Raw genomic sequence first — 26,092 nt, 5'->3', positions numbered from 1 at the left:
GGATGTACATAGGGATGTACAGGGGCTACAGGGATGTACATCTAGGAAGGATATGGGCTGTAGAGATGCATAGCTAGCAGGAGTACAGAAGCTGCAGTGATGTATAGGATTGTATAGCTGGGGGAGACGGGCTGTAGGGATGTATAACTACACGAGGTACAGGGGCTGTAGGGATGCATAGCTAGGAAGGCCACGGGGCTGTAGGGATACATAGGGGCTGTAGAGATGCATAGCTAGGAAGGGTGCAGAGGCTGTAGGAATGTATAGCTAGGATGGGCACAGGGACTGTAGGGATGTATAGGGGCTGTAGGGATGTACAGCTAGGAGAGGCACAGGGGCTGTAGGGATGTATAGCTAAGAGGGGCACAGGGGCCACAGGAACATGTAGGGGTGTATAGATAGGAAGGACACGGGGTGCAGGGATCCATAGCTAGGAAGGGCACAAGGGCTGTAGGGAGGCATAGCTAGGAGGCGTACAGGGGGTGTAGGTGTGTATAACTACCTGAGGTACAGGGGCTGTAGAGATGTATAGCTATCAGGGGCGCAGAGGCTGTAGGGACGTACAGCAAGGAGGGGCGCAGGGGCTGTAGGGACATATAGGGACTGTAGGAATTTATAGCTAGGAGGAAAGCAGGGGCTGTGGGATGTATAGGGGTTGTAGGGATGTATAGCTAGGAAATGCACAGGGGAACTAGGGATGTATAAGGGCTGTAGTGATGTATAGCTAGGAGCAGTGCAGGGTTGTAAGGATGTATAGGGGCTGTAGGGATGTTTACCTAGGAACTGTGCAGATGCTGTAGGGATGAATAGCTAGGAGCGGTGCAGGGGCTGTAGGGATGTAAAGGTAGGAGGGGCACAGGGCCCGTAGGGTTTATAGGGACTGTAGGGATGCATAGCTAGGAACAGCACAGGGACCATAGGGATGTATAGGGTCTGTAGGTATGTATATCTAGGAGGGGAGCAGGGGTTGTAAGGATGTATAGGGATGTATGGATGTTTACCTAGGAACTGCACAGATGCTGTAGGGATGAATAGCTAGGAAGGGTGCTGGGGCTGTAGGGATGTATAGGGGCTGTAGGGATGAATAGCTAGGCGGTACGCAAGGGCTGTAGGGACATACAGCTAGGAGGGGCGCAGGGGCTGTAGGTTGTATAGGAGTTGTAGGGATGAATAGCTAGGAGCTGTGCATGGGCTGTAGGGATGTATAGAGGCTGTAGGGATGTACAGCTCGGAAGGCACAGGGGCTGAAGGGATGTACAGCAGCTGTAGGGATATTTAGCTAAAAAGCACACAGGAGCTGTAGGGATGTATAGAGGTTGTAGGGATGTATAGCTAAGAGGAGAGCAGGGACTGCTGGGCTGTAGGCATGTATAGCTAGGAACGGCACAGGGGCTGTAGGGATGTATAGGGGGTGCAGGGATGTACAGGGGCTGTAGGGATGTGTAGGGGATGGAGGGATGTGTAGCGAGGAGGGGCCGCGGGCTGTAGGGATGTTTAGCTAGGAGGGGGCGGGGGCTGTGGGGACGCCAGGTGATGCTCACGGGTGCCTGTCTCGCACCTTCCCTCGGTGTTTCCCAGCCTATGGCAAAGGCTCCGGCTGCCCAGTCCTACAGCGAGCGAGGAGCCAACGCCTCAGACACGCCCCCCACCACTGTCGGGACTGGGACCGTCTCCGCTCCGCCCCCTCCTCCTAGCCGTCCAATCCGACCCCTGCTACGATCAACCCGAACCTCGTCGGCTATTTCCGAAGCCTGCGGGGAGCCGAGCGGCTTCGGCAATTTCCGGTATTGACGGGGGGCCACCCGAGCGTTTCCGGCTGGAGACAAACCCGAGTCGCTTCGGTCTTTTCCGCAGCGGGTCCTTCGCCTGGGGCATGCGGCTGCTCGCGCGGACTGTCCGTGCGGCGCAAGGCCTGCGCGCGGCCCCGCCCCCCGCCAGGAGCTGCCGCGGGGCCGCTCTGTGCGGGGGACGTGCCGCGCACCAGCCGCGGCGTCCGCTGAGCTCCTGGCCCGGCCTGGAGACGCTGTTCGCCACCCCCGCGCTGCGCCGTTTCCTAGAGGAGCAGGCGGGGGTTCGGGCCGGCCCCGAGCTGCGAGCGCGGATACAGCGGTTGTGGGCAAAGGAGCAGGAGTTGCGGGACACGCAAGAGCTGGCACGAGCAGGTGAGAGACCCACCCCCACCCCACTGACGGCCGAGCGCGCATGGCCCCGCCCCCTGACTCTGGCTCCGCCCACCTGCTCTGCTGGATCCCGGCCGCGCGGACACGCAAACTCCAGGTGCTGTGTGTGCGCGCGTGTGGCTGTTTACTCCGGAGTTTGTCTACACGGGGAGTTAATTCCTGATTAACTCCGGAATTAAGAGTGCTTTATTGCATTTTAGCTTAATCCGAATCAGATTGAGGCACTCATGTTGCAGCGTGCATAGAAGGCGTTAATCAGCAATAGCTGTTCCGCTTTAAATTCACACTTTACCTTAATCTGAAATAATTTCTCAGTAGCAATGAGTGTTCATTGGGCTTGTGTTCCTGACGGTCCTGTCTAGTATTTAAATCCCCTTGGGGATCTGTGCCATAGTTTCTGCAGTTGTTTTTATTTAAGTCAGAATCACAGCTTTCATTTTTGAAAAAAGTTTCTAGCCTTCAGGGATGCAGAGAAAAAATTGTAAATGTGAACCTTAAAGGTTCTATAAGAAGAAAGCAAATAATAAAATTACTTTTAGAAAAGCTCGTGTTTTTGAGGGGCCTGACTCATAATTTTTTAGTGTGTGCATGTTGACAGTATTGTGTTAAAATGTGCTAGCCAAACACTTACCTTATCCTGGTGTGTGCAGGCCCAAAATGAATATTTTCTAACATGCTATATTTTCCCCAGACTATAAAAGATCATAACTGTCAGTTTTCAAATAGGTGATGGGCTAAAATTTGCTTGTATAGGCTCTTCATTGAACAATTACAAATGAAAAGATTTAAATAGAAATAATTCAGCCACCTCCACCTGGCCGTCATTTGACTTTTTAATCATAGACTATGTCTGTGCTATGGGGATGATAGTGGCATAGTTTTGGTGGAATAGCTATCCCAGCATAACATCATAGTGTGTAGATGCAGCCTACAGTGGTGGAATAGGTTTTTCAGTTGCTGCAGAAACACTTCATTCCCAGGCAACAATAGCTAAATTAACACAAGTATTCTTCCATCAACGTAGCTGTGTCTAGATTTGGGATTAGGTTAGCGTAACTGCAGCGCTGAGGTGTGTGGATTTCTCACAGCCCTGAGCTCTGTAACTATGTGGAAATAAGTTTTAGTGTAGCTCAGGCCCCTAGATTGTTTGTTGTTGTTGTTCTCAGATTGTTTTGGTTGCATTAGTTATTTAACTGCAAAATGGTACCCACCTTTTTTGGCAGTGAAGATATAATCTTAGACCTCATTGTCAGTAGGAAAAATGTGTATTTTAACATTTAAAATCCTAGTGTAGACAAGCAGTTGTACTTTAACATATTAGCTGTTTGAGGTAAACCGTAGTGGGGAGCCTACAGTTTACTTGACCAACTACATGTTAAAACTAAAAGTAACATTGACCACATCACGGTTTTAACACATGTTAAATTATTTAGTTAAAAGCATACCTTCTTTCCTAGTGACAGTAAGGCCTAATGGGGCTTTTGGTTGTGCTAAGATAATTTGACTATGCTATCGTAATTCAAAACTTCACCCTTTTTTGCCTATTACGATATGGCCCTATAATTCACAATGGGTAATAGATACAATTTTTAGATAATGTTTTCACCTCTTACATTACCCACCTTGTCTCTCATATCCTGGGACTAACATGGCTACTACGCTACATATAATGGGTAATATTCAGTTTAGTGAGTGCCAGATCAAGGTTTTACACACTATTTAAGCCTTTAACATGAAGCTTACATGGCATTGAGAGCCTTTCTATATATGCAGATCACCAGCTTTATTTAATGATCCATCCTTTAAACATACTAGCAAGTCAATTTAGAATTGAACATGTGTGGGAAATAATGATGCACCAGTGACTGGACAGTGCACAGCATTTCCCTTCTAGATAGAGGAAGAAAAAAAGATACAGCTACTTTCTTAATCACAATTTAAAAAAGCATTTATTGCAAATCAGTTTTGAGTCCATCCATCCTTGTTTAGAGCATCATCTGGTCTTTTGAGTGTGCATGACAATTTATGCTTCTAACCTGCATTAGCACATCTAGCAAAAAGGCAAACACCACTTTTTGCACTCTTTACCAGTGTTCCCTCGGAGGATATTTTTATTTTCCTGAGGCTGGCAATGTAAAAGAGCATCTTTTGTATGTTACTCTAGGCTTCTTGTGTCCAAAGTTTAATTCAGACTGAAACTCGGAAGCCAACAGATGTAGCAGGAGAGTGAAAGGCTCTCAGCAAAGAATAGCAGTGCAGCCGAAGCAATACAATTTAGAGAGCAGACTCATTGAAAGAGATGCTCTTTATCTATCTACTAACTGAACTGGGGAGGGAAGGGATGTGTGTTTGTGTAATGCACACCTGCTTAATCCATGCTGATACTGTTTCCTTATCCCTCCCTGTGTTCAAGCAGCAGACACTTGAGCGTATATCTACACAGGTGTAATTGTAGTCCAGGTAGGCATACCCACACTAATCTACCTAGCATGGATAACAACACTAATGAAGATGTGGTGGCATGGACTTCACTGCAGGCTAGTCACCTGAGCACAAGCCCACCAAGGATCCTGTGTACCTAATTGAGCTAACCTGCGCTGAAGTCCTTGCTGCCATGTCGTCACTACTATTGTTATCTATGCTAGCTGGATTATAGCTAGTGTGGATATGCCTACCTGCACTCCAGTCACACCTTCATTTTCTAAGTAGGCTGTACACAAAGAGCCTTCTCCTTTCAGTGGGGTCGGAGTGTTCTCTTAATACATTGTTTTGGATGTGGTGTTTTGTTGTATGTGAAACTGTATTTGGTAGCCTAAGGGCATGTTGACACTGGCAAAGTTACAGCAGCGGCAGTTACAGCACCGCTCGGAGAGCACTGAAGGGAAACCGCTGTTGTGTGTTCACGCTGTCAGCTGCTTGCGCAATGGTATATTCACACTTGTGGCACTTGCAGCGGTATTCACAGCAGTGCATTCTGGGTAGCTATCCCACAGAGCACCTCTTTCTCTTCTGCCACAAGGACTTGTGGGAAGGTGGAAGGGATTGTGGGGCATCCTGGGTACTGTCCCAATGACCGGTGATGCGTTGCTTCACATCCCAGAAATCCCTTAGCTTCCGTCTGCCTTTGGCGCCATCTTTCAATGGTTTGTGTACTGTGCACCCTGCCTCTTCAGGCTGCAGGAATGGATCCTGAACTGTTGACCAGTATGCTGCTCGCTCTAACTAACACGTCACAAGTGGCAGTGGAGTTATTCCTTAAACTACAAAGGCAGATGGAGTGCAACATTGTTCTTGCCACGCGTAGAAGGTACAACATGAGAATGCTTGTGGCATTTATAGAGGTGCTGACCACAGTTGAATGCCACTTTTGGGCTCGAGAAACAAGCATCAAGTGGTGGGATCACATCGTCATGCACGTCTGGGATGACGAGCAGTGGCTGCAGAACTTTTGGATGAGGAAAGCCACATTCATGGGACTGTGTAATGAGCTTGCCCCAGCCGTGTGGCACAAGGACACAAGAATGAGAGCTGCCTTGTCATTGGAAAAGCGTGTGACAATTGCACTGTGGAAGCTGGCTACTCCAGACTGCTACCAATCGATCATTAACCAGTTTAGAGTGGGAAAGTCAACCGTTGGACTCATGCTGATGGAAGTGTACAGGACCATTAATCACATCCTAGTCTGAAAGACTGTGACTCTGGACAACGTGCGTGACATTGTGGATGGCTTTGCACAAATGGGCTTCCCTAACTGCGGAGGGGCGATCAATGGCATGCATATTCCAATTCTGGCACCAGACCACCTAGCCACCAAGTATGTTAGTCACATGGGGTATTTCTCAATGGTTCTCCAGGCGGTTTTAGACCACCGTGGGTGTTTCACAGACATTAATGCAGGCTGGTCCAGAAAGGTGCATGACGCACGCATCTTTCAGAATACTGGCCTGTTCAAGAAGCCGCAAGCAGGGACTTTCTTTCCGGACCAGAAGATCACTGTAGGGGAAGTCGAAATGCCTATTGTGATCCTAGGAAACCCCGCTTATCCCTTAATTCCGTGGCTTATGAAGCCATACATGGAACAACTTGACAGCAGCAAGGAGCGATTCAACAACAGGCCGAGCAAGTGCAGAATGACTGTTGAGTGTGCTGTTTAAGGGCTTATCTACACTGGCACTTAACAGCACTGCAACTTTCTCGCTGAGGGGTATGAAAAAACACCCCCCCTGAGCTCAGCAAGTTTCAGCGCTATAAAGCGCCAGTGTAGACGGTGCACCCGCCCAGTGCCGGTAGCTGCGCCCCTCGTGGAGGTGGGGTTTTTTTAGAACGCTAGGAGAGCTGTCTCCTAGCGCTCTGCTCTGACTACACAACCCACGTTAAAGCAGTGCTGTGGCAGCACTTTAACATTGCCAGTGTAGACTAGCCCTAAAAGCCTACTGGTGCTGCCTCTGTGGGAAGCTGGACCTGGCCAATGACAATATTCCTATGCTGATAGCCGCATAGTGTACGCTCCATAATATTTGTGAAGGAAAGGGTGAAAGCTTTACTCAGGGCTGGACCCCAGAGGCTCAGTGCCTGGAGGCTGTGAGTTTGAACAGCCAGAGATCAGGGCTATTAGAGGGGCACAGTGCGTGGACATAAAGATCGGGGATGCCTTGAGGAAGCAATTTGAAACTGAAAGCCAATAATACTTGTTGCTATGTGTGAGATTGCAGTGCTTGTAATGCTAGGAGCTGATTGGTGCACATGATGCAATAAGGGGGTTTAACACAGTTGTATGTTACTTTGCAGAGCTCTTTTTGTTTTCAATTTATAGAATAAAGATTGCTTTCAAAGCAACACAATTCTTTTATTAAAAGACAACAACCAGAGGAGAGAGTCAAACAAAAAAAATATGTCAGCAGGGAGGGGGTTGGGGGAAGGGAAGGTCTCAGGAGGAGGAGGGGTCCCGGGACAGTTAAAGATTTGTGTATGTCCTCGGATCATATCCAGTCTTCCCCTTTGGAGTACAATGCAGCAGGTACTGTACCTCAAGCAGGGCCAAACTGCAGAGGGATGGGTGTTGAGTGCAGTGGGTAGTGGAAGTCTGCAGTGCTGGACGGTGAGGAAGGAGGAGTGGAATGCTGCGGGTACAGACTGGAGCCAGGAGGTTGATAAAAGTGTGATGGTGGTGTCTGGATGGGGGCACATAAGAAAGAGTTTTGTGACAGCTGGTGCAGGGGAGCTGCTCAGTTTGAAGAGCTGGTATAGCCTGGAGTGTGTCTGCTTGGCGCTCCATAACGTTTAAGAGCCGCTCCATGGCTTTATTCTGGTATGCCGCATTCTCCCTTCGGTCCTTCTTCTCACTGTCCTGCCACTCCTTCAATTCCTGTTTCTCGGCAGCGGAGTACATCATGACCTCACGCAGAAAGTCCTCCTTAGTTTTTCTTGGCCACTTTTAATTCTGCACAGCTGTTCAGCCACCGATAACAAAAAAGGAGGCTGGGCTCCTGAGGTCATCTCTGTGAAGTTTAAATGCAACTGTAAGCAGAGTCAGGATGAGCTGTACCCTGACATCTGGTGGTGAATTATGGGAAGTGTGGAAAGAATGTCAGGAATGTGAAGTCTCAAATATTTGCATAGGCACACCCAGCAAGGAGTCAGCAGGGAGCCTGGGAATGGTTATTTTGACATTTCTGGGATCCCCAATTTCTTCATTATTGGGGCAGGATAAATAAAGTGTTGCCACCTGATTATGTGAATGAGGAACTATGAGACTGCTTTATAACAGAAATGTCTCAATATAAATTAAATGACACTTGCTAGACAAGGGATATGGGTTCCAAAACCCAGTGAATTGAGAGAGGTTGGGGACAGGTATCTGTGCCTGGTGGTGCAGTCTCCTTGTGGAGCCAGAAGCACCAGTTCCACCCCCTCCTCTCTCCACTGTGGAATGTCAGAGTTGATTTTTTTTTTCCCTTAAGACTCTAGATACAGGTTGCTGAGCTGAACTCACTTTGGGCTAATGGTGCACTAGCACTGGGCTCCCCTACTATGTGCTGAGATCACTAAGAGCTGAAATCACAAAAGAGCTGAAATTACTGAGCTGGGAGCACTGAGTACTGTGCTAACTAGTGGGGGAGCCTGAAGCTATACTGTGGAACAGAGCAGCTGGCGGAGTGGAGCAGTTTATGGGGATGGCTGGAGCGGACCACAGGACAGCTGGTGGAGTGGAGCGGCTGGCAGAGCGGAGTAGCTGTGGGGCGTGTGGAGCAGCCCACAGAGCGAGCGGAGCCGAGCAGTTTGCTGGGACAACTGGAGCAGCTCACGAGGCAGCTGGTGGAGCGGAGCAGTTTGTGAGGACGGCCGGAGGAGCAGAGTGGAGCGGCTGGTAAGGCGGAGCAGTTCGTGGAGAAGGCGGAAGCAGAACCCACGGAGAGGCAGGGCAGTTGGCCCTGGACCACGTAAGGTGCCCCTTTCACCCAGGCTGGGGGGAGGGACCTCTACAGATAGACTCTTGAATTCTGGGGTGGCATTGACCAGAGACTTTTGGGTTGTTGGACTTTGGAGTGATTGGACTTAAGACCCTAAGGGGAAAAGGACATTGCCAAATGTACTTGGGGGGGTGGTTATGGTTTGTGTTATAACTCTGTTTGTGGTGTTTCTCCAATGGGATGCCACATTGATTCCTTCCTTTATTAAAAAGATTTCGCTACACTCAGACTCCGTGCTTGCGAGAGGGGAAGTATTGCCTCCTAGAGGTGCCCAGGGGGGTGTGGTATGTAAGTGTCCCAGGTCACTGGGTGGGGGCTCGAGCCGGTTATGCCTTGTGTTATTGAAACGGAACCCCTGGATACTGAACCTGGCTCTTGTTGCTGCCAACTCAGAGGGGCAGAAGGGTTACACAACATTTTACAGAAGCAGTATTGTATTAAAACACAGCCAGTACTCTCACACCTGTCACTATCTGGCTAACCCCAGGCAAGCACATGAGCCACAAGACCCCCAAAATGGTGAGTGGCCACAGGGACAGAGTAAATCACTCTTCCTGGACCCTTCTGTACATTGGGCATGTGACTCTTGGGGAGAGCCAACACTTTGGGGGGCAGAGGGGTGATAATCATTCCTGTCCCCACACTTTCCACAGGATGTGATCATTATGGAAGGTATCTCACTGCTGAGGGTGAACAGGGAATCAAGGGAGGGTCTTCTCCAAGCCTGCAGCTTCCACTCTGGCCTCTATGCCCCCCTCTCCCTGCCCCCCCGTGACGGCACAGTGGTGCGGGAAGGTTACCATTAGTGGGGCAAGAAACAAAGCAGCTCTGCCGAAGAACCTGCGGCAGCGGATTGGCCAGTATCTCCACAAGAGTTTCCTGGAGATCTCTGAGGGAGATTCCCGTGAAGTGAGGGAGTCAATCAACAGCCTGTTCTGCCGCTCATACGAGGCATGCGGTGGGAGACAAGCCTTGCCTTCTGCAACCCCCTTACCCCCAACAGCTCGCTTCAGCAATTCCCAAAATCAGATCCACTTACCTGGGGCCTCCTCTCCTGTTTGTGCTTTGCCAGTCTCCGACAGCTGTGACAGCCTAGGCTCCTCCGGAATAGAAAAGAGCTGCTGGCTACATGCATCTCTGGCCTTCGAGTCATCTTCTGCCTCTGGGTACCCCTCCACATCCTTGTCCAAGATTTCCTCCTCCTGACTCGGTACACTCTCGACTGGCACACGAGCCAACGAAGTATCCACAGGGCCCTTCGCAATGGAGGTGGGATCGCTGCTGAGTATCATGCCCAGCTCTTTGTAGATTTGGCAGCTCGTGGGCACAGCACTGGAGTGGCAGTTTGCCTCCCGCACCTTGTGGTAGGCGTTCAGCAGCGTCTTCACTTTGACCCTACATTGCAATGTGTCCTGGTCATGGCCCCTTTCTGTCATGCATCGTGAAATCTGTCCGTAGATATCATAATTCCTATGGCTGGAGCGCAGCTGGGACTGAACAGCCTCCTCTCCCCAAATGCTGATGAGGTCCAGCAGCTCGGCATCGCTTCAAGCGGGGGATCGCCTGGTGTGTGGAGCAGGCATAGCCACGTGGACAGATGCACTGAGACGACTGCACGCATCACCGAGCAAACAGGAAGCGGACTTTCAAATTTCCAAAGGATTTTACGGGGTAGGGCTGATGGTTGTTGGTCACCAGAGGGCAGGGCAGTAGAGTTCAAACCAATGACCAGAGAGATGAGAACAGGAATTGTGCAACACCTCCTGCAGGCCAGTCACAGCACTGTAATCACCATGGTGTCAACACTGGCACCGCAGCGCTGTAACCCTGGCGCAGAAAACTCTATGCCTCTTGTTGGGGTGTTTTTTTTTTTATAAAAGCACTGCAACTGTGCTGTTTCTGCATACTAAGTGGCTTGGCAATATGTACACCTGAGGAGTTACAGCGCAGAAAGCTGCTTTACTGCACAGAAACTTGCCAGTGTAGAGAGGGCCTAAGACTAGGTAACAATGTTTTCCTGGCATAGATGTGACGAGCCCAGCAATACTGGCAAAACCCTGTGTAGGCATAGTTATATCAGCAAAAGAGTCCTTGTCATTTAGGAGGTCATTTAACTATACCTGCAAAGATCTCCTTATGCCCGTATAAATTGCATCTCCAATAGGGGCTCTGCTGATATTATACCAACATAGCTGTATTGGCAAAGCCTTTTTCCTGTCGACTGGTCCTAAAAAAAGGTTGTGTACAAATATTGGTATTATCTAAAATCAAGCATGGTCAGGAATTTTACAGTGAAACACTATTCCAGTGAAATTTTTAATGATAGGTACACAACAGTTTTCAACTTTCAACATTAAATGTAATTTTTTTCAGCTATTATACGTCAATAAGGTTTGTTTTTACATTGAAAAGAAACTATTGTTTAGAACTGTATGCTTTGAAAACATTTTTATGAGATGATTGGTAATAGTATATAAGACCTTTAACTTCTGGGTTACTATTCAGAATCCAGTCAAAAGCAGAAGTGGCCAAGAGTTATTGCAATATAATGACAGGTTTGGCCTATGTGCTGGATAAATATAAGTAGTATTTTTAATTCGGTGTCCAGTGTACTGGTGTAAGCTTCACAAAAACTACCACCACTTTGGCACCATTCTTGATAATTGCAGGAGAACAATCAAGGATTGAATGGGCATGACAAATATAACAGTCCCTCTTCATTACTAGAAGTGGTAACGGCGGGCTATTTAAGAGTCTGTCTGGGCTGGATTAATTTATTTTAAGAATTGCTTGTATTATTCAAGAAATGTCATCTGTGCTGAACAGTGAGGTAGAGGTGGGAATGTTGTGATACAGCCAAACCCTTAGGTAAATAGAGAATTTTAAGATTAACTCCTAGTTAGTTTTCACATTTCTTTCTGGATAGAATAGAGAGAGATTAAATAGGGTGGATCATCCCATGTCTCATCTAAACAATACCAGAAAATACTATTAAAATAATTATTCATCTCTATCACATATTATGGCAAATGTGGGGGTGGGGATGGACTAAGGTCTAAGGTAATAACATATCATAGTCTTCAACTTTTAATGACATGCAAAATATGTTTTTATTCAGTAAGAATTGTGGTTTGTCATACAGCTATTGTGGAGGGAGGATTAATGAGATTGTATAAATCATAGCTATTGAGGATTAACTCACTCCAATATTGCAGATGAGAATGAAGATTTGCAGAAGCTTGCAGAAGAGGAAATAGTTTCCTGTCGGGAAGAGATAACTGAATTGAAGCGCCAGGTATAGTCCTTTATAAAGTAACATCATATATCCATCTACTATTCAAAGTTAAATGAGCACTAGCCAAATCCTGTCCTCATTTATGACCATACAACTTCATTCAAATTAGTTTTTCATTTTTTACAGTTGATAGAATGAAACACAATCCCATGTCTCTAGCAAAGAACTACAAAGTTGACATATTATAGAATCACAGAAATACAGGGCTTGAGAGGTAATCTAGTCCATCCCTTCATGGACCAAATATCCCTAGACCATCCCTGAAAGGTATTTATTTGTATTTATAGAGCCCTATGTGGGCACTTCTCAAGAATTTCAAACTATAAACGCTAATAAGCTTCCTCCATTCTCTGGCTGCAAGAGAAACTGTTAATTAGTTTTACTGCTTATATATATGTGCCCAGGGCCTTTATCAACTGATAAGGGCAAATACACATAGGATCACTGTGAGAGTAGGCTATTGCTTTTACAAAAGACATTTTTAAACTATGTAACTAGTTCCCACTTGTTAGTTTGTATAGGCATCTGCATAGTAGTAAGTTTCATCAAAATCATTCCCTCTGGAATGTGCACAATAACAAGGTAAAAAGCTATTTTTTTCCCCCTAAATCTGATCTGTTAAAGAAAATTGATTAATTTTGCCACATACTCATCTAGCACCAAAATGACAGTTGGTTTATATGTTTATTTTTTTGGTAAACATACAAAAATGTATATAGATTAACAGGAAGAACAGATAAGACAAAGATATATAGAGAAACTTTACTCAGTAGAAGCAAGCAGTAATGAGTGGAAAACATTACATGGAAGTGTTTAAAGCGAGCTTGGTCCAATGTGTAAAATTGTTTTATAAAGGCCATTAATGATGTATTTTCAGGTTTTAATATCAGTGCATTTTTAATTTGTGATCAATACAAATTCACATCTCTCCTGATTAAAAAAAAATAACAAAATAAAACAAAACAAAAATCCTGAACAACTCCATGACATACTTCCGAACCTTTTCAGTGACAGAGCTACTTAGTTGATAAGCTAGTATTGAGTTAAAAGGAGATCTCAGTTTAAAAAAGACTTTCCGTTTCCAGATATTGGTCAGTGATTTCTGTAGTCTCCAAAAGCAGAGGCCTCTTCTAGCTAATGGAAATCTGTGCAAGGTTTTGTTGGTCAACTTGAAGGGAGCCTTTCACCATCACAGACAAACACAAAAAAGGCTTTTCCCAAATGCACACTTGACTCGAGTTAGTCTTCTGGGAGATAGTGTAGTAACAAAAAGGGCACTGACTGGAAGTCAGGAGATTTGGGTTCTATTCCTAGGACTTCCATTGACCTGCTGTATGACTTTGGGCAGGTTATTTCACCTATGCCTCTGTTTCCTACCGATAAAATGAGGATAATGATACTTACCTTCCTTGAAGTCTACAGATAAATGCTAGTAAGTATTATATATTCATGTATTAATGGGAGTTGCCTGGAGAAAATTATAGTACAAAAAAAAGTAGGTTGAGCTTAAACACTATGTGGGAAGAAAGAGCATTAAGAAAACTACCTAGTTGGAGAATGTCCAGGAGCTACCGTAACAGACTGCAAAATAAAATGATTGACGGCTTGTATGATATTTTCATACCATCTGAACATAGTGAAATATTTCAAGTATGCATTGAGGTGTCAGGAGAAGAAAATCTTAGGGTATGTCTACACTGGCAAGTTTCTGCGCCACAAGTTATACCACTTTTATTAAACCGCTGGAATTAAACTGCTGTTGCGTGTCCACGCTGTGCTCCTTGTGACGCTGGAGTGCATCCACATTAGCTGCTCTTTCAACGGCAAAGACAGTAGTGCATTGTGGTAACTATCCCACTGTGCAACTGACCACAGGGTGCTTTGGGAAGGGTTTGCATTGGCTCATGGGGCAGGCACAGCATCACATGATGCAGGTTTCCCAATCCCATTGTTCCAGAGGCATCCTACTGCATTGCCAGCTGCTTTTCAACTGAAGGGGTGGTGGGGAAGAGTATGTGACAGGGAGTGTGTGTATGTGTATGGAGGGGGGGAAGAGACAGTGTATTTTGGGGGACAGAGCTTGTGTCACCATGCTGTCTTGTAAGTTCAAACAGCGACAGGAAGTAACCAGTCCTGAGGCAGGGGGAAACCTTGACATCAGCCCGCACCTCCCTCCTTGAGCTCTCTGCACTGCAATCTCTCTCTCTCACTCCCACACATGCACGGGTGCCAACCTACCTACCCCTGTGTTCAACAGCGTGAGCATTACAAAGCAAACAATGTGGATCCCAGAGCAGATCAGCACAGCACACAACCACTGCCAGAAACAGTGCTTTGAAAGGGGAGGGGCGCATGTCTCCAGGGCAGCCAAGCTCAAAACAATGAGCAGAGCGGTCACTTGAGGCATTATGAGACAGCTCCGGAGGCCAATTACGGCGCAGAAAGCAATCAAGTGTCTGCGCTGGCAATAGAGAGCTGGAGCCTCTGCGCAAATAGCCTTATGACTCTTGGTGAGGTGGTTGTTTGTTTTTTTTGCAGCGCTTCAACTGAGGAGTTTCTGCGCACAAAGTGGCTTGGCAGAGTGTACACGTCTGCAGTTTAAGTGCAAAAAGCTGCTTTACTGCACAGAAACTTGCCAGTGTAGACAAGCCCTTAAACAGGTAAAATGGTGTGTAATTTTTGTATTTACAGATAGTATTGCATTTGATTCCTTCAGAAGAAACAGACAACAGTGATTTGGTCATGGAAGTAACTGCTGGAGTTGGTGGACAGGAAGCCATGCTGTTCACTGCAGAGATATTTGATATGTATCAACAATATGCTGCATATAAAAACTGGAGATTTGAAATACTGGAATATTTTCCAAGTGAAATAGGTTAGTAATTAATGCTCTAATAACTTGAATTGAAAAGTTGAATAGTTAAAAGCAATGTACTTACATGAGGGTTTTGTTGCCTACTTACAAGCGCTTCACTTCCAAATTTAAGTAAACAGAATCAGTGGAGCTGTTTTAATATATAAACAAGATTTTTCTCAGTTTTTACTGTGAGAATGAAAGGATGAAAATCTATATCTTCACACAATGTAGTTCGTGTAGCTTGAGAAAAATCAATATGAATTGAAGTTACATGTTTGAGGTGAAGATATCTGCATACTGGTATGTTTATATATTAAGTATATTTTGTATTGATTTGGAAACAGTTGTTTTATATAGCTATTTAATATTGTTTTTATATGATCATTCTGTTGTATTCTGAATGTTAGTTCAGTGCTCTGGGTGCTTTGGCACAAAAAGGGGCACTGTTGAATTAAAATTATGTTCAGTGACTAAGATGAAATATCTTGAATTTATCTGAAATGTTATCTTCTGCCAAATATTTTCTCATCCATTTAAATTTTGTTTCAGTAAAAATGTACAATAAAACCTCACTAATCTGCACCAAAAATGCACATGCTTAATATCACACACATGCTCAATTGTAAGTTCACCTGGACAGTAAGTTTAAAGGTTGAGCCATTACGTAAACCTGGGGATCTCCATTTAACCATATAACTCTTACGTTAAAGGCTTAAATCAGGCCTGCACAACATGCAGCCCACAGAGGCTCACTGTGAGGCCCACAGCGGGGAATCAAAGTGCTCTGGGCTGCCGGCAGCGGCGGGAAGCCCAGAGCCCTTTAAATCCCAGCTGTGGCCGGGAATCAAAGGGCTCTGGGCTGCCCACAGAGATTCCCGGCCGCAGCTGAGATTTAAAGAGCTCAGGACTCCCCGCCACCACGGGCAGCCCAGAGCCTTTTGAATCCCAGTGGCAGCTGAGATTTAAAGGGCTCAGGGCTCCCTGTGGCTGCAGGCAGCCCAGAACCCTTTGAATCCCAGCCACAGCTCCAGCGGCCGGGCTGGGGCTGGGATTTAAAGGGCTTGGGCTCCCCTCAGCGGCAGAAGCTCTGGGCCCTTTAAATCCCTGCCCCAGCCCAGCAAAGCTCCAGGTTCCCCCAGCTGCCAGAGGCCTGGGCCCTTTAATTTGCCCCTGAGGGCTCCCAGCCACCTCTTCAGCTGGGAGCCCCTGGTTGGTTTAAAATCAAGTATCACCTCCCCACCCCCAACCTTCCTTTTTGGCCCACAGCTGTTTTGGTGGGGCGGCCCTGGGGAAGGAGGGTTTGTTTCTGCAGGGCTGGGCGGTGCTGGGGCGGGGTGTTTCTGCGGGGCCGGGAGGTCCTGGGGGGGTGGTGTTTCCGCGGGGCCGGGGGGTTTCGGCCCTCAGCTGTTTTCTTTGGAGTAATGTGGCCCTCGCTGCTTTACAAGTTGTGCAGGCCTGGTTTAAATTGTGTGCAAGACCTTTCCCTGGAACGCTTCACTGAAATGAATATTACCATTTGGGAATTACAGGGCCATATTTTAATGGACAAACCTTACTTGTACACATGAATTAGTTGTTGCATGCATTTGTACTTCTGAAAATGTAGATCTGGTTCCTTTATGAAACCCATCCTCTTCATAAGCTACACTGATCACTTTCTGACTGTCGTAAAATAATCCTTGTGACTTCATCTTAAGGAAGATCGGATTTATTCATTTGTATCTTCTGTTCAATCTAGTAAAGTTAAATTGTGTAACAGGATTTTTTTTAAAAGCAGAAAAATTCAAATATGTAAAACTGGTCTTTGCTACAGTCTTCTTCAGTTCTTTTCTCATTGTCAGCTGACCAATTTGGACTGCTAGTTGCTAGTGACTGTCATGAGCTCAAGTTTTCTATTGTTTCAGAATCTCCTTCTAGAGATGTTAATGTTAACTGGATTAAGCAAATTCCCCATGTGCTAATTCTTAAACATGCCAAAATTTATAATTCAAGGACATCCATCAGGTAGACTAATTCTATCACAAATAAACTGATTGTTGTGGTCAAGCATACCCAGTTTGCCAGTGAATTCGCTTGCCAAGTCACAGTACAGATGGTATAAGGCATTCCTGTGGGTGTGCCTTGATATGGGTGGTACTTTGTTTCTTAATCAAGTTAATTAATGTCCATTCTATTTTTTTTTATTTCCACATGCTGTGGTAGTTTCTGATTAAATATACAGTGGTTTACTAAAGCAGATTAACTCACTGAGACATTTCACAAAAGACATGAATGTAGGTTCACCAAATGGTAAACAAATAAGATGTTTGACTCGTATAGCTTTAACAAACATCTATTTTGGAAACATAAAAACTTTTGGGATAAGACATCGGAAAGATAGAGAAGAAGCTGAATCACTAAAATCCACTAGAAATTAACTTCATAATCACTAATACCATAGTGCACTTTCAAAATATTTTTACTGTGATCATCAACCAGCTTCCTCTTCAGCTTGCTATGTAGAAGAGATACTTATTTAGCTTTCTAATTAGAATAAATGTGTTTAAGCATTAATATTATGGTAAGCCTAAATTCTATGTAATTGAGCAAGAATCCTTGAATATACAGCAATAAATCTTTTACTCAGTCTGATGATGTCTATATTATACAATTGAAAGATTTCACAAGAATTGTTAGCATGGAGAGCATATGTTAAAGTTTCAGATTTCTTTGGCAGCCATTCTTGTTTGACAGACATATCCAAACTGTATCTTGGATAGCTGTATTTAAGTGGTGGATTTAACATACAGCATTAACATAATAAACTGATACATGCTGACAAATCACTTAAGCTATAAAGTTTGTTTAATTATGCATTGAGGTAACAAAGCTATACATTTACAAATTTATATAAAACTCTAATTTATTGGCAAGTATGGGCAAAAAATTTTTAAAAATCACCATGATAGGTCAGATGGCTTTGTAAGGGAGCAGGGAGGGAAATCATAAGGTTGGCATACAGACAATATTTTTTGGGGGGTGGGGGGTCCCTACAGACTAACTTAATGGAATCAAAACTTATTTCTTTTTTGTGAGACAATGTTAGTAGAATATTAAGTGTCTGCAGAGAACAGCAATATTTGCAAACCCCTTCATTATAGTTGTCAAACACCAGTCTCACAGTGTGGATCTGACCTGCTAAATGTATTTTTGGTGGCCTAGATTGCATAGTCAGATTTCTGCACCGTTTTGGCTTTCATTTTAGAAAGCTTCTACCTAGCCTTTAAAGAGAGAGCCTAACGTATACTGATGCAGGAATGGCTTTTAGTGATATGAACCTACCCACTCCTATTAATCTCATTGGGTTTAACTCCAAATTCCAGTTGTGACACTTTGTCAGCCTTAACTATTTCATTGCTGATAATTTTAGTGACTGGAAAGGGGTGGTTGGGAACTGAGGGTTTTTCCTACCTCTCAGGAGGAAAGGAAATTCAGAGAAAGAAGAAAGGAAGAGAAATACAAAAACAGGGAAGAGGGGAAGAGGACTAAAGGTGGAAGGGAGACACAAAACAAAAATAGTCATGGTCCTAAAGTTGAGCAAATTTTTCCATTGAGTAATGTTGAATATAGCAAGATACTAACGAATAATAAGTAAGTTTGTTACTATACAGAGACCATATTCCACTCACAATCTTTTTGTAAACTTACATTGACATGAATGGAGGGGGATATGTAGTTGTAAATCTATATCATGGCCCATAGACATAATTTAAAATGGCATTTGGCTTCCTCCACAAAATGTATTTGACATGCCTTCCTTTAACAAACAACCTGCAGGGAATTTTTGTTCTTGGACTTTTTTTTTTCATCATTGAGTATAAACCTGACTGAAGATATTAGTTAAAACATTTTTCCTTGTTAACTGCTTGGTTTTTTAAAAAATTAGAAGATTAATTCCTATGGGAATTTCCTAGTAGAAAACTCAGCCAAGAAGGGACACTGCCTGCCTCTTCATTGTGTAATCAGCCATCTTGATTTACCCCATCACCGAAAGCTACATGAGACAACATATAGAAAGCAAGAGTGCTGCAGAATGTTGAGGAATGGAACACAGGTTGGCTGGTGAGGAGGTACTTTATAATTAAGTAAAGCCTGATTCAGACTACCCATGAGTCACTGGACAAATTATTCCTAACTTTTTCCCAACAACAAATGTCAGTATCATCTAAATAAAATGTTTCAAATTATAATAAGATAGTTATAGTAAGACAGTTTTCTCTTTGTCTTTAAGGTGGCCTGAGACATGCTGCTGCCAGTATAGCAGGTCTTGAAGCATACAAGCATATGAAGTTTGAAGGAGGAGTGCATCGTGTTCAGCGAGTACCAAAGACAGAAAAGCAAGGCCGTATTCACACCAGTACAATGACTATTGCACTATTACCCCAACCCATGGAGGTAAGATGTATTTAAATATAATTAATTGTCCCATTAACAACCCCCATTACCTGCCATCTTGAAGACATGTAAAATCTTTCCCTTTTCAATCTTTTGACCTCTCCCTGATTTTTATGGGAGAGGCCAAAAACCCAAGTCATGTTGTGTCTAATTATCGTATTTATGTCCAGAGAGGCTAGAGAGCAGAGGCACACACAAGTGTGTGTGTTTGTGGATTTCTTCACATTCCTGCCTCACAAAATTTTTCCTCCAACAAATTGTTGTGACTTCAATAGGATTTTATCTTACATAGCTTGTGGAGAATTACTTTGTATGAAGTAAGATTTCTTTAACTTCTATATTTTATATACGCTAAGTGTTTGCTCAGCATGAAAAATGTTCCATTCTAAAACAACATTTTTGAACCAAAGTCTATTATAATTCCAGAAGAATGCTTTAGTACATGGGAAGTGGGAATACAAATTGGTCGGGGAAGGGGAGGGAGGAAATGTCTCAGGAATCCCTCATCCAAATATTGGCTCTTCCTAGTGGACTTCACCAGAGGTATGTCAAAGTGGGACTTGTATCCCTGACACAGTGACAAAAAAACTTGAACAAAAAAATGTGGAACTTAGAGATTTCATTTACCTATGCATTCTCTATAAATTCCATATTTTCCTTCTCCTAAAATGATTTGCTGAGAATTTTGTCCTCATCGGGGGTTTGCTGAGCTAACAACCCTGAACAAGCTAAGAATTAAAACTTTGTATTGATCTTTGCCTCACAGGAGCTTGCACTGCAATCTGATCACCAGGACTTTATTGTGCTTTCTGTAACTGTTTTGTTTTTGCATCGCACTCCTCATCAACTTGAAATGGTTTTGATCTCCTACTGAAATATACTGTTTAAAATATATCCGAGTGTTTATATTAAAAATAACTATCATTTGTCTAGAAAGGAAAAACAAAGGTGTGTGTGGTTTTTTTTCTTTTTTATCTTCTCTATCACAGATCAATCTGATAATTAATCCTAAAGATTTGCAAATTGAAACTAAGCGAGCCAGTGGAGCTGGGGGCCAGCATGTAAATACAACTGACAGTGCTGTACGGATAGTTCATATTCCAACAGGTACCTAAAAGTTACTCCTAATAAAGGATCTACAATGTGAAACTATTGTCATAACTAAAATGCAGATATCTTATCAGGTTGAAAGGTCAAAAAGCTAAATAATTCTACCCATGTTCTCCTCTTACTTCTTCAATCTCTTTGTAAGAACAATTTTCGGTACTGGGAGACAAAAAATCATGTAATTTAATATTGGAAAATCCTTATGGGATAAGGGTTTTGGAAAGGGTTAATGAAATAACCATTCATTTCTGCAAACTTTATAAAACTACATCCAAATTTAGATCTCTGGTGTTTTCCCCACAGCACAAAACTACTATCCCTCTTGGCATACCTGGTGGCTTCTGCTTCATGTGTCCAGTACTAAATTATTAGAGTATTGGAGCTGAAGATTGAGGTGTGTTGGGATACATGTCTGTTTTCGGGGGGAGTAGCCTACACTCCTCTTGATTACAGTTTATCACTTTCCGTGTTTATTAAATTTCACACATTAAAAGAAGTAGTGCTTAAAAGCAGGTCAGACTATTAGGACAATGATTTGCTTGAGAGTGGAAGTACTCGAGTGTGGAAGTACAGTACTCTATACTTGGAGTTTTACCTCTTCTTAGTTAGCAATGATAATTTTATCACACAAATCAATTTCTGTTGCTTTTGATACAACTCTAGCTTATTCTGAAACCTTGAAGACACTAGAGTTCCATTCACAAATGTTTTCATAGCTCATTAATATAAAGTATTTTGTCGACCACTTCTTTCCCCATTCACAGTTTTGAAAACCACTTCCTTTTACAATCCAGTTCATTAAACCATCTCCCTTTTTATTCACAATAACGTCCTTAAGACAACTGCAGCAGTTGCTTATATGGAAGATTTATATTTTTAGGGGTTTTTTTAATGCAATTTAGCAGCTGAAAAAAGGATGAGAGGCAGTAAAAGACAGATCTTCAGGAGCCAGCTTGAGACCCACTGAACAGTTGTGTTTGGTGGTTCGCCCCTTCTCCCCTCAGCATCTGGAGAACAGGGTATTTCCTTTTCTACTTAGCATTATGATGTTAGCTCTTTGAAGCAAGCATTGTCTTTCTCCATTTAACACCATACTTTCTGCTGTGGGGACTCGCTCCTGATTGAAGTGTATTGGTGCTACCTTAATGCAGGTAACTGCAACTCCTCCATCTGCCTCCTTGATTCCATTCTCAGCTATTGACTTTCATTTGCCTTCTAGCTCCTTCCTCAAGCATATAGGTATGTTCTCGTATCTTCATCCTCAAAAAAATAAAAAAATAAAACCTTAAATGCCACCCATTTCTAAATACCATGCAGTCTTCTTTCTGCTCACCTCTGAGCTCTTTCAGTGGGCCATCTACAACAGCTGCCTTGACTTCCCCTCATCCAGCTTCCTTTTGGACCCTTCTTATTTAGCTTCCACTCTTCATCTCCACCAAAACTGCTCTCACCAGCATTGCCAACATATCATCAGAGCCAAATTCCAGAATCTCTGTTATCTTCTCCTCTTTGATCTTTTTGCAGCCTCAGTATTGCTGATCACTCCAGTGTTCAACACCTTGTTTTTCCTTGGTTCTTATAGCCGTGACAGGTCTAGATTCTCCTCAGACCTCTCAGATATCTCTTTCAAAGGTTCCATTCTTCTCTCATTATGTTGGCATCCCTTTTATTTGAGCTCCCTCTGTTCTCCTGTTGCCAGCAGTCTTGCAACATCAGTCACCTCTTACTGCTCCTCCTCCCAACATATCCAGAATATTACCACTTATTTTACAGAAGATGACAACTATTACTATGCTCTGGTTACTAAATACTTTAGATCTTCTAGAGCCTCCCTTCATCCTCTACTGAACATTGGAACACCCACATAGGAAGCCAAGTCCCCGCAGAGCATTAAATATCCCAGTTCCCTTGGGAACCAGAACAGCAGCAGCACATCTTTACAATCACCATTTTCTTAACGTTAGACTGACACTTCAAGATGTTGGACTTGAGCAACCAATTACATTTGTTGCTATATGAGCTAATGAACTGTTATCTGATCTACATGCTATGCCATCTCTTGACCTTTTCCTATGCCATTTCATTTCTTCTTTCCTCTTGTGCCTGTCTCCACATACCCCCTCCTTTTATGTTCCTGTTCTCCCACTTCCATTATTCCTATCATATCAGTTCCATTCACACTCCCTGGTAGCTACAGAAAAAAAAAAGTATAGTTTTTAAACTATACATTATAAACAATCAGTATTAAGAACACAGTCTTATCAGAGCCAGCAAGATATATATAAACAAATCCAAGAAATTACATGCAATTATTTTGTAACCCCTGTATTCCCAGCGTGTTGTTTCTCTTCCCGGTATTCATTACTCACACCTCTTGCTCCTTGTCCATCTTAGACTGTAAGCTTTAGGGGTGGGAACCATGTCTTTTTATGGTGGAAGAGTTTAGCATACGTTTGTGTGGTACTATAATAATTATCCACACCCTGAGTCTCCCACATTGATTACTGCAGCCTCTTCTTCCCTGGCCTCCCTAATTTCAAAATTTCTTTAATCAATATCATGCAAAACATAGTTGTTAAGATTATCTTTCACACCAGTGAATCAGATTACATCACTCATCTCTTCTTCCACAGACTCCCTATAGCATATCATATTCAATTGTAAGTGTAAACATCTTGTGTGTGTGGTAAAGGACCTGCGCAATTCAACCCTTATCTGAATCTCAGACTAAAGTTTTACTATGGATACCATTTTGTTATAGAAAAATTAAGCAAAATTGACAGAACTGTCATAGCACAAAAAGGTAAAAATCAGGGTATGGTTACAATGGGACTGAAGTCTAAACTGGAGTGGGACTGAATCTGAAGCCGAAGAAGTCGTGGAACTCTATTAAAATCACAGAATCCATGACCTCCATGATTAAATCACATGCTTAACTATTACAGATTTGGGATTTTATTTTTTTGCCTCCTTTAACGTGGTAAAGAAGGTAGTAGCTTGTTTTTACTTTTAAAATAAAAATAATCTCCATTAAAGATGCAATCACAACAATATTTTTGTACTTATTCTTATTAAATGTTAAATCTGATTATATTTTCGCTGTAATCAGGTGTAGTGTCTGAATGTCAACAAGAGAGATCTCAAATCAGAAATAAAGAGAAGGCTATGCAAATGCTTCGTGCTAAACTATACAGCATCAAACTAGAAGAAGAGACAAGAAAGAGATACAATGCCAGAAAGATTCAGGTAGGATTTACTTTGCAAATGAATGGCTGTATGCATATGGGGTTGCTGATAGCAAATTACATTTTAAAATTAGATTAAAAAGAAAGTTAATTGCTATATATTATAGTTAAATGCAGTGCACAAATATCTTATTCCAGGGGTTCTCCAACTTCATCGCACCATGACCCCCTTCTGACAACAAAAATTATTACATGACACCAGGAGGGGGGACTGAAGCTTGAGCTCAGCTACCCCGAGTGACAGAGTTAAAGCCTGAGCCGTACTGTCCCAGGTGGGGGGGCGGGGGGAAGAGGAGGGGCGAAGCTGAAGTCCAAGGGCTTCAGCCTAGTCAGGGGCCTGTAACCTGAGCTCCCCACCCAGGGCTGAAGCCCTTGGGCTTTGGCTTCAGTCCCAGGCAGTGAGGCTCAGGCTTTGGCCCGAACAAGTCTGAGCCTGCCCTGGCAACCCCATTAAAATGGGGTCCCGACTCACAATTTGAGAACTGCTGTCTTATTCTATTAAATTGCAGTGCATAAGGATTGGGTAGGGCTTGGTGGCACAGGTATTTTTCACCCTGGCTAGTAATCTTACAGATTGAGCTAGCTGTTGTACACAGGAATTGAAAAAAAACTTATCTACCATGCATGTAATGTCAATAGCAGCATGATCATGCATTGTGCACTTTTGACTACTCATCTAGTTCCATCAGGACATAGTACTACCCACATTAAGTCTCTGAATAGCTTTCAAACTGCTGACTTTGTTTTTTAAATTAACATACCTGAAAAATATCTCAGATACATGACGGACAATGTTCAGTACTGGGTCAGTAACAGGGTAAAGGTCTGATGTCTGATAACCCATCGCAATCAGAAACTATGTGCCATTAGAAAGGAAAGACTTATGGCTTTCCAGTAGGATACAGCACACATTTCTTAACCTGATAATTTATTAAATATTTGACCTTTAACTGTGAAATGACATACACAAAACATATATTCTAGTTCAGTATAAAAATTTGTATTCTAGCTATACTTTATACACAGCACTGTACAAGATCTGGAGACCTAATGAGACAGGTGAAACGAAATAACTGCTGAGTACAAGTAACAGGAATACTAGAGACAATACTCATTTTTAATTAACATATAACATTTCTTATCCAGTGATAGCTACTCTAGCACTTCATATAGGTTTGTAGTAACTATAAGAACACTACAGTTCTTCATACATATACAATATATATGATCTAAGAACTTCTTATTCTTAGCCATAGCGAACAGGTCTGTAGGTTAGTTCTATTTCTAAATCACTGTCATGAATATTGTGTATTTCCAGTAGGAAGTAAACAACTGATGTTCAAATGCTTGACCAGTATATTACTCTATGTTTAAAAAGAATACTATGATGATAAAGTATCAGAGGGGTAGCCGTGTTAGTCTGGATCTGTAAAAGCAGCAGAGAATCCTGTGGCACCTTATAGACTAACAGATAATAAACTGATTCTTCTTATGTGGTAGATTGGGACCAAAGGAAGATCTGAGAAGATCAGAACATACAACTTTCCACAGGATCGTGTAACTGACCACAGGATAAACAGAACAGTGCATCATATTGAAAGTTTTATGTTAGGGGAAGAACTGCTAGATGAAATGATAACATCCCTGAGGGAATATGCGGATTATGAAACTTTAATGGAAATTATTTCAGAAAATGTAAAAACAAATCTCACCTGAACTTTGTTCTTTGCTAAGCCCTGTAATGACAGATATGACTACCCTGACACAAATTAGCCGCATGGTTGTTTGCTGGAGCATCACGCAGGAGGTGTAAACTGCAATTCAGAGCATCAAAAAGGATTAATTTATCTCTTCATGACTGCTGAACAGTTTTTCCTACTTGCTGGAGTAAAAGACTATAGGCTTTTGTATGAGACGACTACAGTGTAGAAAATCTAAAGTAAATATGATTGCGTTTGAAGTGATTGCAGTTTTTACTGTTTCACCTAAGGACATTGCTGCTCTACTCTCAAAAGGTATGCAGAAAAACTGAGTTGCTTCTAGTTCTAGGCTTCATCTGAGCATAAAAATCTGTTCCATACAGTGTAAAGCCAAGGATGCAGGGAGCCTCCCTTTTATAACATTTAGGCCTGTAGTTAGGGTGCTCAACTGTGAGTGGGCTACTCTTACCTCTCAGGTGAGTGACCTAGCCACTTGACTATACAAAGACTCCGTTTCTGTCTCTGGACCAATTAATATTTAATTATTTTATTAAAGTAGAATGAATTCAACGAGAGATTGAGACCTACATCAGAATATTCCATAGTCCAGTGGCTACGGTACTCACCTGAGAGGTGGGAGACCCCTAGTCAAATCCCTTCTCATCAGGCAAAAGGGGGAATTTAAATTAGGGTCTCTCATATCTCAGCTGAGTACCTCAAGCACTGAGCTAAAAGCTACAAGGGAGAAAGAACCCCTCTTCCCCACAGCCATTTTGTGTGGCGTGAGACAGGCACCTAAACTGA

The 26,092-nt window shown here is 43.2% G+C and overlaps 1 protein-coding gene across 3 annotated transcripts; it reads left to right on the top strand.

Moving 5' to 3' along the window:
* Positions 1 to 1,792: 1,792 nt before the first annotated feature.
* MTRF1L (mitochondrial translation release factor 1 like) lies at positions 1,793 to 25,548 on the top strand. Of its 3 annotated transcripts, XR_012655566.1 has the most exons (8): positions 1,793 to 2,162; positions 11,866 to 11,945; positions 14,637 to 14,820; positions 19,073 to 19,236; positions 20,226 to 20,343; positions 23,453 to 23,589; positions 23,727 to 23,860; positions 25,089 to 25,150. XR_012655566.1 is itself a non-coding variant. In XM_032773068.2 (7 exons), exons 1-7 carry the CDS (start codon positions 1,874 to 1,876, stop codon positions 25,302 to 25,304), a joined length of 1,188 nt encoding a protein of 395 aa, XP_032628959.1. In that variant the 5' UTR covers positions 1,793 to 1,873; the 3' UTR covers positions 25,305 to 25,548. The 3 variants fall into 3 exon arrangements, 2 of the variants coding, with proteins under 2 accessions (XP_032628959.1, XP_032628961.1); XM_032773068.2 differs by lacking the exon at positions 23,727 to 23,860 and having other exon boundaries at positions 25,089 to 25,548; XM_032773070.2 differs by lacking the exons at positions 11,866 to 11,945; positions 23,727 to 23,860 and having other exon boundaries at positions 2,078 to 2,162; positions 25,089 to 25,548.
* The last annotated feature ends 544 nt before the right edge of the window (positions 25,549 to 26,092 follow it).

This window comes from Chelonoidis abingdonii, chromosome 3 (assembly GCF_003597395.2).
Source record: "Chelonoidis abingdonii isolate Lonesome George chromosome 3, CheloAbing_2.0, whole genome shotgun sequence".
In the NCBI taxonomy this organism is placed as follows: Eukaryota; Metazoa; Chordata; order Testudines; family Testudinidae; genus Chelonoidis; species Chelonoidis abingdonii.
The sequence above is the reverse complement of the archived record's forward strand: the minus strand, read 5'-3'. Positions and strand labels throughout refer to the sequence as shown.